The 12736-nt window shown below is 40.8% G+C and overlaps 1 protein-coding gene across 2 annotated transcripts; it reads right to left on the bottom strand.

The window, feature by feature from the left end:
- Nucleotides 1–5293: 5293 nt before the first annotated feature.
- On the bottom strand, nt 5294–9504 carry LOC133131023 (probable N-acetyltransferase CML1). 2 transcript variants are annotated; one of them, XM_061246106.1, is made up of 2 exons: nt 9272–9504; nt 5294–7372 (listed from the first exon to the last, which is right to left on the bottom strand). In XM_061246106.1, exon 2 carries the CDS (start codon nt 7314–7316, stop codon nt 6654–6656), a length of 663 nt encoding a protein of 220 aa, XP_061102090.1. In that variant the 5' UTR covers nt 7317–7372; nt 9272–9504; the 3' UTR covers nt 5294–6653. The 2 variants fall into 2 exon arrangements, with proteins under 2 accessions (XP_061102090.1, XP_061102091.1); XM_061246107.1 differs by having other exon boundaries at nt 5294–7395.
- Between the last annotated feature and the right edge of the window lie 3232 nt (nt 9505–12736).

Raw genomic sequence — 12736 nt, forward strand, 5'->3', positions numbered from 1 at the left:
ACACCGACTGCTACAATATTTTGCTTCACGTTTGCTGACTTGACAATTTAACATAACAGCACGGTTTTCCAATTTCTCGCCGACTATGACGACTTGATGCTCGAAATCTTTTATTTTTATTTTGACAGCATGGGATCATTTTGCCTTCCGTTTTTTCCCGTAATGCACAAACCCACCCGCCTACAAACCAATCGATGCTATCACATGAATATTTAAAACAAACTCGCCTAGCCCAAGAGTACATAACCTTCCATGTAACGCACCTTACTAGCTAGCTAGATCAGCAAGCAAATATGCGTTAATTAAGCATGCAAATAAAAGGAAGCATGACTATTTAAATTACGTAGCTACCTGCTAACAAATGTGTTCCTCTATCCAGAAAGCAAAATTACGTTATAAGTTACCATGCACACAACGTCAGCGATATCTGCTTCGCTAGCAAACGTTGGTTGCCAATATAGACTTGACAGATTAGCTAACATTATGTTTGCCACCTGGCTAGCCAGACACTTCATCATTCGTCAGCCTGCAACAGAGCATGCTCAGTATGATTGATTCGTAAACACAATGGGTTATGGTTGCAAAATAGCATCAATTACCTTGCAATTTCTAAAATCTCTTCAATGTTGTGTCAACACATTTACTTTAGCTAGCTAATGTTGCAGCTAGCTACCTAACGCTGTTATAAACTAGATAGCCTAGGCTATACCCTTCCTAGCTGGCTAGTTAGCTAGTTCATGTTTGGCAGTGTGCACATTAGTTAAACATGCTAATAAATGTACTAGATATTAGTTTAACATAACTTGCCACGTCTTATTTTTCGATCAAAGGGTAGTAATTCGAATCTTCAATGGAAACGTTATTCACAATCTCAGCCATCACCACGGGCCTCCTAACGGCAACTCCCTTAGCCAGAGTTACTCATCTTTTAACGAATATCTTTTCTGAATACGTTAGTCAACATAGCTGACTATATCTGTTGGTATTCCCATTCATAGTATACCCCAACTATTGAACTATTTTCAAAAAAATTAATAATAATACTCACGTAATTTCAAGATTCAACTGTTCACTCCCGCAGTTTCCCCAAATCAATACTAGTTACAACAACTTCCTGTGGTGTTCACGGATACGCCTGACCGCTTCTTCAGAAATCATTAACTTATCCGCTCTTGATTGAGGTGGGAGATGAATGCAAAAAAGAATAATATTAGCTTTACAAAAATGTATTAAACGCATTGGCATTATATCAATGGACAGCCATTTTCATTTTAAGGACCCCAAAACACGCATGCTCACTTAATCCTGGCTAAATGCAAAGTAGGTAGATGCTGGGTAAATGCAGACTCTGAATGTGGCGTTACGTTAACACGAGAGGGCGCACCAATCTGTTAACAGGCATACACAAACCACAGCCCGAAACTTCCATCCATCTACAGCCATTTCTGTATATTTAATAAAAAAGCCTGACATGTCACTTTACAGTAACCTGTTTAGTTACGAAACAGTGAATAATCTTCAACAGCAGCATATATGTGATGTCAGAATTTGTAACTTTAAATACCTATTTGTGAAACCTGCAGTATCTGCTAATTATATCAACTATGGCTACGACTACTGCTACTCCTATAAAATGCAAGATGTTTCAGGAAAGTCTTCACCGTCCACATATTGATGGTCCTGTAAGCCCTCTGGAAAGAAGTACGTTTAAATCCGATTTCAGTTCCCACAAGCCAGGCCTGGACAGACAAGATGGCTGCCATGCCAAAAGTACACACCAGAAAATTGCCAGTGCCACTCAGAAACAGTGTCTTTCTAAATAATAATAATAATAATAATAATAATAATAATAATAATAATAATGCACAGGAGCCAGGATGACCTAGAAGAGGTGAGCAGAACATAAGAGTTCCCACTAGGTTGAGCTCAATGTTGCCTAAGAGATACACAGAACAGTTCTACTCACCATAACATTAAATGGGAGTTGGTATGCACTGTTTTGAAGATAGTGGCTTCAAGTTTGAGCCACACACGGTTTGTTTCAAATCCAATGTGCTGGAGTACTGAGCTAAAAGAACACAAATTGTACCACTGTCCAAATACTTACGAACTGCACTGTATATGTACATAATTTTAAATGAGTGACGACTGGCTGAACTGTGAAACAGGAACAGGGGAGACTGCACCAATGATTAAGCTGGAAAGAAAGGCATTTAATAGTACAATCGATGCCGTTAATACTTAAAGGTACAATAGGTAATTTCGGACTTCTAACGGCCAAGAGAGGAATTGCAACAACAGACAACCTCAAATCACAAAAGTTTAAGCTTCCGACAACCTATGAATATAACGCGTAATATAAATCGATATTATACAGTTCAGTGTTCTCGTGCACTGTTGGAAAGCTGACAGTTACAAACGCAACAGAGCCTGACGTCTTTTCGTTGTGTTCTCGTAAGAAAATTCAGACTTCATAGCTTCACTTTGGTGTGCACACACTATAGTTTTAACTTTAGCTAACCAAACTATATTCTGCTAGTTATTTGGCTGCTATATAACTCAGATATGATAGTCCACCACAAACGATGCAACTGCAACTTACAGTTTGAGAGAAATAAAGGTTTACGGATGATTGAACACGTAAAGAGACCAAAGGAACGTGGAGCTGCCCAAATTGCACTCCAGACAAGCGATCACTGAAACTCTGAATACTATTGCGTATCTAGTTAGAAAACAATACCAGTTCGCTGTATAAAGTAAATTAGCGATTACTAGTTAGCTTCTCGAATGTACAAATATCCACCTGAGCACAACGCTTGTGCAATCGCTACTATGTTCGTATTGCCTATTGTATTGATATTGTATCCAGTGTGTACCATTCCCAACCAGTAGAGGTCAGGAGTGTTAAGTCTCTGACCAGAGGTTTGAGTTGGACTGTACAGGGTGGACCATCTAACATTAAACCATGCTCTTCCTCGAATGGTGTGCGGACTTTTAAAAGTGGATATGTAAATTCTTCAAGCTAACTATAGCTAATTGGCTTGTTGCTACCGATAACAAACTGGTATTGTTTTATAACTAGATATGTAGTCTTCGCTTAGATAGTAACCACTGTAGCGTAGTGGTTAGGGTAAATGACTGGGACACGCAAGGTCGATGGTTCTAATCCCGATGTAGCCACAATAAGATCCGCACAGCAGTTTGGCCCTTGGGCAAGGCCCTTAACCCTGCATTGCTCCAGGGGAGGATTGTCTCCTGCTTAGTCTAATCAACTGTATGTTGCTCTGGATAAGAGCGTCTAACAAATGGCAATAATGTAATGTAATGTAATAGTACACAGAGTTTCAGTGACTGCTTGTCTGGAGGGCAATTTGGGCAGCGAAACGAACAATCAGAATAAGCCCCCAGAATGCCAATTGCTTTGGCAGTTGGAACAATTTTTCAACCAATGACCTTTAATCGCAGTACAGCTGTACAATGTTTTGATACATTTGACAGCCCTACAAATGTACTGTTGGAGCCATTATTCCTAGAAGGAAACCTTTATGTTTTGTGTGTTACTTACCTTTGGCTGTGGAAAGGAAAAGAGCTTGATTAGTGTCATTTGATATGTTGTCTTTCAGTTGTTGAAGCCTAGCCCATAGTATATGCTAGTTTTCTCATGTTATGCCACCCACTGGTCAGGTATGGCTACTGCACTTAGAGGTGTGCACCCCTTGGGTCAAGGGTTAAAAGTAAGATGGCTGCCACCAGTCAGTGTGACACATGTGAACACTGAATGGAAGCAGGCCTCTCGGCAAGATAAGGTTTTTCAAGTGTTATACAAAGGCTACCGGAGCATAAATCAAGCATTATATTTTATTATATTTGATATAATTTAGAAGGCAGTTTAAAAGATTAGTTTAGTTTTGTGTATCAACTCATCTACCATCCATAACCCGGTGCTGACCACGCCTGAAGCAACAAATGGTGAGTCAAACAAACACATTGAAGCCCTGCCAAAACCTGCTTGTTGTAAATAAATGAAGATGAAAATTGAACTTAAAGTTGAAAGCAAACACTGGCAATGTCACAAACAATGGCACAAACATGTACACTTTGAAAACCGAATTTAAGGACAGTAAACACAGGCAGAGGGTGAGTCAACATGTCAGTGAGCCTTTTTCAATGATAGGAAGAGATTCGCAATGGTCTTGTAACAATGTTTTAACACAAAGATCTTACCTATTGCACCTTTAAACAAAACTATGGCGTGTGTATAACCTAGTGTTGTATGTATATACAGGAAGAGAAGGGTTGAGAGCAGGGCGGAGGAGGAACCTTATAGTAGCTCTCTCAATCCACTTCAGCGGCAACAACAAACAAGTCTAAATGTTTACCAAACTTTGTACAGGTACCAAAGGGGGAACCTGACACCATGACCTTCTGATACCCACTCCATCATATCTGGCACCAGCAAGTATTCCACAGTCAAATTTACTCAGATCACAATTCTTTCCAATTCTGACATTTGGTCTGAAAAACAGCTGAACCTCCTGACCACGTCTGTATGCTTTCATGCATTTAGTTGCTGCCACATGATTGGGTGATTAAATATTTGCATTAACAAGCTGGTGTACAGGTATACCTAATAAAGTGCTCACTGAGTGTACATGTCTGCATGTATTCCGGATTTATGTGTGTAATATGCTGGTTAATATTTAACACACATTCGTCCTTTGGTGACAGGGAATTAACTTTCCCAAATCTAGGAATGTCTGGCACAACTCCTCATGTCACACAGATGACTTCACCTTTGCTATGAGTCTCTCTGGATAGATGCATCTGCTAAATGAATGCAAAACACCGTAGTACATTGCAAAAACTAAATAATAGACCCAGGTAAGGATCTACAACAATAGTCTCTGGTTACTTCCTTTACCTCTACTGCCATTACTTCCTCTACACCATGATACCTGGAGCAATGCAGGGTTAGGGGCCTTGCCCAAGGGCCCAACGGCTGTGTGGACCTTATTGTGACCACACCGGGGATTGAACCAGTGACCTTAACCACTACACTACAGGCCGCCCTTTGTCTTCTTTCTCTGCTTCTCCATCACAAGACTTTTACAGTACAACACCATTGTGCTTTCTGTTCCTGAGACATAGTGTGCATAGGCTATTTAATAAATTGTCAATACTGTGGCTTGAATTAAGGTGCTGAATGACAATCAAAAATGACCACTCAGTAATGCACTGTGACCAGAGAGATAAGACAATATCAGTTTCCCACTGTATTAAAATATACACACTGTACATTCAACAGTAAATCTTTATTTAAGATGTACAAGGGGGAAATCAAGCAAAAGACAGTTTTCAATTATTGTACACATTAATAAAAGGAAGACGGGAGATTAAGTGAAACTGGTATTTTGAGCGTGAAAACTAACTTTTGTGACTAGCAGTTCACTAAATCCAGCAAAACTAAACAATTACAGATAGATTTCTGGCTCTGAACACCCCTGACAGCAAAGGATACTGCGCACACTTAGTACAACCTCATATATACTTACAATGCCACTACATGAACGCAATATACACAGGAGTGTTACTACCAATTATATGATTACCAGAAAAAACTGTTACCAACACAACTGTAAAAGGAGTAACACTTCATTGTACTCAGATACAGTATACAGAAATGTCCAAAACTAGACAATAACATAGAACAGGGGTTTTGTTGTTATTCAGTTAATTGATCAATTACAACGCAGTTTACGCAGTTGCTTCACCTCACCTGGTTCTTGGGTCTGAATGTTTTTGCTGTTTTTTTTTTGGTGAAAGCAAAAGCCAGCACACCCTGCCGCTCTCCTGGACCAGGGGTGGCCACCCCTGCCATAGAAGCTGTGGTCCTATCAGTAGAATATACGTATTAAAAGGCATCTGGCTTTCAAGTGTTAGAATCCAAGGTAAAAATATGAGGTAGGAACTGTCAAACTGGTGTTCACCAGACATAGTGCTTGGAGTTCAGGCACACAATGAAGTTTGAAACACATCTCAAGGAGACCCACATGAAAGGGTCTGAATACTTATGAGATATATAAAAAATAAAAACTTTCACTTTGTCATTATTGTGTGTAGGCTGATTGGCAAAATGGCAATTTTAACCATTTAAAATTAAATCTGCAACACAAAAAGCAAAGTGGTCTGAAAACTATCTGAAAGCACTGTATCTTCAACAATTCATTTTCAATGTGGTATAATAAGTAATCACATTTGCTAATTTTTTTGTGCTCATTGCTCAGTAATTTCCAAAGATAATACAAAATACCAATACCAATTTCTAAATTCTTGAATGAAAAGGTAAAAGTATATCTATTTAAATATCTTGATTTGTTATTTTTATTGACTTATTTCAATTGAATTACTATTGAAAAACTAATATCTAGGAATTTCATATCAATTTATCCCAGGAGCTAGTCACCTTAAGTAAAAAAATTAATTAATTAAAAAAATTCTACATATCTCCTTTTTTTTGCTGGTCTGATGCACCGACAGATACATTTTGCCCCACGCTAATAATGATGAGACTCATGCTGAGGAAAGAATGATGCCACCCTTTCCAAATAAGACATTCGTGGTTATGGTTAATCAGTAGCCCTGCCAGATTCCTTTTATCTGACTTTCCCCTCCTGCACCTCTAATCTGTACTCCACGAGATTGAAGTTTATGAGCCTGCCTTCTAGTCTCTGAACGAGAATCATGGTGTAGCCCATGTGCTCGTACAGTTTCCGAGCATCCGTCTGAATACAAGAAGTGGTTAGCATGACCGCCGGGTAGCCCCTCTCCCGTGTGAAGTCCGCCAATGTCCGGCAGAGCGCCTTGCCCAAGCCCAGGCCCCGGTGGGTCCTCCGGACAGACATGCGCTTTAGCTCCAGGCACTCGGGCTGCCTCTCGCAGGGCAGGCAGGCCACGGTGGCCACCACCTGGCCCTCGCTCTCCGCCACCCAGAAGCAAGAGTCCCTCTTGTTCATGTAGAACTCCCGTATGGAGGCCAGGTCCTCCTTCAGACAGGTCTCGACGTAGCTGCTGAACATGTAGTTGGCTAGCTGCCGGAGTCCTGCCAGCACCAGGGTGAGCGCCAGCACAGGCAGGAGGAGGGACCTGGAGCTGGCTAGCAGGGCGCAGAAGATGCACATGAGCACCATCTGGATTAGGGGCTGCTTCATCATGTGCATGAAGCAGGCGGGCACGAGCTCCATCATGCCCTGGGCGAAGATCTCCTTCACCGCCTCGTCATCCTCGTCCCGGTACCTCCGGATCTGAAAGCCTCCCATGGCACGCTGACGCACGCTGGCCACTTCAACACAAACACAAGAGCAGCTGGGGACAGCTGTGGGCAGCGATGCCAGGCTTCTGTTAGACATGTTCAACAAGTTGTATGAGCAGCTTGCTGAGCTAATTACTGCCATCTTTTAAAAAATGAAACGGGATAATTCTGTGAAAGATGAGCACTCCAATTTTGCTCAAACTTTGTAAACGTTCTTTATATATTCAATAAACAACATGCAAAACATTCGTCTCATTGGATTTGTGTTTGAAAAAATGGGGGTGGCACCCAAAAAGCCACTCGCAAGGGGAAATTGTTAGTGTTTGTGTTGAATTTGGAGCGTCATATCTTTGTCATTAAAGCAGGGAAAAACCTGAAAATGTGCAGTCTGAGACAATTTTATATTTACTTTCATAGAGTTATGGTCATTCATAAATGCTAAATTGTGCCGCTTGGCAATCTTCAATATTTGATGGCTTACTGAATCAGCACCTCTTGGTGTATGACTTCAAAGACTAGTAGAATTTGTTTAAGAACAGCCACAAGGGAAATTAACATGGATACATATTACAAAAATGGCAACGTTGGTCCCAGCCAGAAAATTACCTAAAAGTTGTTGGGTTAATAAGACTTTGTCTAGCCAATTTTACTGTTTAGCATAAGTGAATTCTATTGAAGTATTTATATTCAAAAGGAAAACTGTTGGGTCACTTTCATTTTTTTTTATTTCATTTTTCTGAAAAATACAAGTGCCAAAATGATTGACACCTCTAACAAATATTGTAAATAACATCATCTATCATCTTAACCTGCTTATCCCGAACAGGGTCACAAGGGGGCTGGAGCTTATACCCACTATACATTAGGCGAAAGGCAGGAATACACCCTGGACATGCCATTGCAGTCCATCTTAGGGAACACACACCATTCACTCACACACTCATACCCACGGGCAATTTAGACTGTCCAATCAGCCTAACCAGCATGTCTTTAGACTGTGGGAGGAAACCAGAATATCCGGAGGAAACCCACACACACATGGGGAGAACATGCAAACTCCACACAGAGAGGCCCCGGCCGACCGGGATTCGAACCCAGGACCAGTGCTACCTCAAGTGCCACCCTAAATAACATCAAACAAAGTGAAATTGGTAATACAACTGTACTTTAATTTAGTTCATCTCTATCTAAATGAACTATATTGTGTCTTAGCCAAAATATATATGTCTTAAAAGTAAGTCATACACCAAGTGCTGCTAACGTAGTAAGCCATCAAATATTGAAACAAAATCACGAAGTGGCAAGATTTCGAAAATCGGATGGTTATGAAAATCGGATTTTCCAGGCTTTAATGCCAAAGATAGAATGCTCCAAAATCAACACAATCCTCCATTTCTAGTCACGAATGACTTTTTGGGCGCTCTCCCGTTTCTGTACAGAAAAATATCACTTGGCCACAGGTCACATGACTGCCTCAAAGTCTATAATGGCCTCACCTTCATCCATTATCTACAGCGAATAACTGAATTAAAAGTACAGTTCTGGAACAGGCTCAGTTGAAGTATTACGATGTCAGTTTGATGTTATTATTAACCGTTACCCCACCTCACGTTCACCACAGGCCTGGGTTCATCACGCCTGAGTTTGACATAATGAAAGTCACTCTTCTATTACTATTAGACAAAAGCAAAATGTATCCACTGTAAAAAAGAATAATAATAATACATCTGCATTAAGTGTGTTAACGTACAATACTCGTTGTGCAGACTTCACAATGCACTGTTCAAACAGCTAGCGAAATAGCTGTAACGTTCAGCAGCCGCGTCGACCATGCAATATCGATAATACAGTGTGTAACGTAACAATGCTAACATTGATGTTAGCTACCTATGTCTTGCTACTGTAACTATTACCTCGGATGTACTCCGGCTAGCTACGCTAGGTAGATACAGGCGACCTTACCTGAGATTTCGAGTCCAAAAAAATAGATAACGTTGTCGTTATGAGTTATAATAAAAAATATTATATCCTATCCATGCCGAAATCGAAAATAAATCGTGGGCGTGGCTATTGCCAAAGAGAACATGCAACTGGCAGAGTACAGTAGCTATCTCTGGTTGGAATATGCGGAAGTGCGGAAAGGAGAACACAGTACTGATTATACGAATGATTCCGAGGCGTGTGTCGAGTACGTAGCTACGTCAGTTTTGCCTGAAGCCCCTCGTAGAGGCTAGCAAGCTCTTAGGCTTATTTCACATGACTTTGGCCACGCCTCGAAAACAGGCGAGAGTAGCTGATTGCAGTCGGGGGAGGAGTCAAAAAGTCTGACACCTCTTGGTTGACTCGCCTGCTCGCCTCAGTTAGCAATGGCATATATCGCGTTAGCGATATCAGTATATTTTTGTTTTGCACATTCAAATTTCCGTGCCACGAAGCCAATGAAGAGGTTAGGACTGACTCTATGAAATATCTATAAAATAACACCATAATAGTCAACCGTTGTGCAGACAGAAACGCCTTGTTAATGAGAGATGTCAGAGGAGAATGGCCAGACTGGTCAAAGCTGACAGGAAGGTGACAGTCACGCAAATAACCACACATTACAACAATGGTATGCCGAAGAGCATCTCTGAACGAATCATAACTCGAAGTGGATAGGCTACAGCAGTAGAAATAAAAAATTATAAAAGTCACCTAATAAAGTGCTTGATGAGTGTATTTGCATTAACAAGCTGGTGTACAGTCTACCTAATAATGCGGTCACTGTGTCACTTTCTAACTGGTATAAAAAGGAAATTCTGCATTTCCACTAAACAATTCCACCTTGGGTACATAGAGGACCTCCATGATAGCATAACATAGCAAGTAACATGGTAAAAGCTCTTCTAACTGGGATCAAAAGGCAATTCTGCATTTCAGTTTAAAATAGCTAAATAAAATGAGTTTAAAATAGCTCATTCATCCTAGGAACAGTACCCGGGGTTTAACTACTGCACATCTATAAAAAGCATTTGTCTGAATTAAACTTGAGGTGGGGCAGGGAGTGGATGAGTAAGTTACAGATGAATACTCATTGACAATCACTGTCAAATGAAAACAGTATTTAATAAAGAATGTTATCATTTAAGTAAAGATTTTCATATTAAATTAAACTGCCTAGAGAAACTCGGACAAAAAATGGGAGACTGTTCTTTGAGAGCTTTATCTGGAATTCCTGTAAAACATGCTCCTGACTTGCCAGAACCCCAGAATGCCAGCATTATTTATAGATTTATAAAAACTTGAGGAAAATAAACCATGAATAAGCACATATAATTGTACTCTGAAGTGTATTTTTCTCATCCCATATAAAAGAGCATTTATCATATTATCTTAGCAGTTCCAGACTGTAAGTGTTCAGTACTCACACATTGTAGTATGCAACTAAGCCCCTTTAAAATTGTAAAAATAAAACAATATTGAATGTTTCAGTATTTACTTTGGTGCAAGTTACATGTTTCACCCAGTTTCTAAAATGAGGTGCATCCCAAAAAGGAATCTTAGTCCTGCATAAAATAGGTCCTGTGCAATAAGTTATTTTGCCCTTTTGAGCACAGGAGTTCCTCTAACTCCTAACTGTAGACAAACTTGTAAGCCGGTCATAAGGAACATTTGGTCTCATGCGCTGGTCAGCTTGCTGACTTCCCCCCCTCCTACATTGTTAGCCCCCACCATTGGCACACATGCCTGTGGGGGAGAGCTAGAGAAGGATTTTCTCACATTCCAGAACAGGAATATTGGAGATGGTATAAAGATGTTTCATGATAATCCCAGGTCAGAATATAGTGATGTTTGGTGTTATTCTGATTGGTTCAGTGCGACTGGTGTAATGGTCTAGTTTTTGTAACAGTCTACCTTTTGATATCACAACCATTCAGGAGCCGAGGGGAAACTGGACAAAAAGTCTCTGTAGAAGCCAGGTGTTTTAGCCCCCTGCCGGGTGGGCCTGGCTGTAAATTATAGATGGGTGACTCACTGTTTAGAACTGGATTTCGGAGATAAGGAGAAGAAACCAAACAGTCTGGGATGTCTCCTTTCCTTTCATTCACCCAAATCAGGTTTATCCAAAAGGTATATTACCATGAGAGGCACAAAGACATATTTACAGCATAATGCAGTTATCATGAAAACTCCCAACTACAGCATTCATAGATATGATGGGGCTGCCATCTGTGAAGAGCCTGTGAGCTGGGGGTTGACTCTGCCATTTGTGAGGTGGGGGTTCTGGGGCGTGTCAAAAGGGACAAAGGACAATACTGTTTGTAGTACCTTTTGAGGAGTTCCAGACCAGTGACACCAAGATGATAAAGGAGAGATATATGGTGGGTGGATGAGCGGTTCCCGGGCAATTAGGCCATGTGGGCCATTAAAACTCCCGGGAAAGGAATGTGCCTAACATCTTATGGCCCCACACCTGGTCACTTCCAGGGGGAAAGACTCCGGGCAGTACCACAGTGCCCTCCTTTGGGCACTGCTGTCATTACCCCAGGGACTACTCTCTTGAATGAAAACCTCAAAACTGTTGTTTAGATGGTAAATAGACCCGGTAACACCTTGAAAACATTGCCCATGTGATCCTTGTATTATTGCATTAAGTCTTATGTAATGGTAACAGGAATTGCATGTAAAATGGATAATCAGGAGGGAAGTTTCATGATAACTGCACCATAACAAAACATTAGGATAATCTGTTTGGTATGGATGTGATCCAGTAAAGTCAACGAATCAGATGAGATACATTTCATACCAAATGGATTTTAATTAACCATAGTTTCAATAACTCAAGGGAAAACCTACACGTCCTCTCCTGGTAATCATCTTATTTTCCCTACTCAACAACCCCCAACGGTGGGGGTCTAAATTCCAGATTTGACCACCCCTCCAGGTTGATTTATGGCACTGCCGCCTGGTTTCAAACGTGTGATTTGGCATAAAAGCAAGGGAGACAGACCAATCGGGGAAGATCGTATTCGACTTCCCACACAACATGTCTTGGGTATGTATGTATGTATGTGTAGCAGTGGAAGATCGTATTCGACTTCCCACACAACATGTCTTATGTAGGTATGCGTGTATGTAAGTATCGGGAAGATCGCACTCGATTTCCCACACTGTGCATACTTTGTATATGTGTGTAGCGAAAGCAGGCTGGGTAAGATTTCACTCTATTCTATTTATCTTTAATTTGTCTATTGACTGTAATTGACTGTTTTAATCTACGCTAACTGCCTACCCGTCTGGAAATAAATTATTTTGTTTGTAACTTGCGTGATCTCCATGACTCTAATTCATCTTGTACCTTTTCAGCCTAAATTACAACTGAATATTGAGGGGGACAATGGGGACCAAGGACTGACCGATCGGCAGTCCCGTGGTACAGGTGATAGT

Source organism: Conger conger, chromosome 6 (assembly GCF_963514075.1).
Source record: "Conger conger chromosome 6, fConCon1.1, whole genome shotgun sequence".
Lineage (NCBI taxonomy): Eukaryota > Metazoa > Chordata > Actinopteri > Anguilliformes > Congridae > Conger > Conger conger.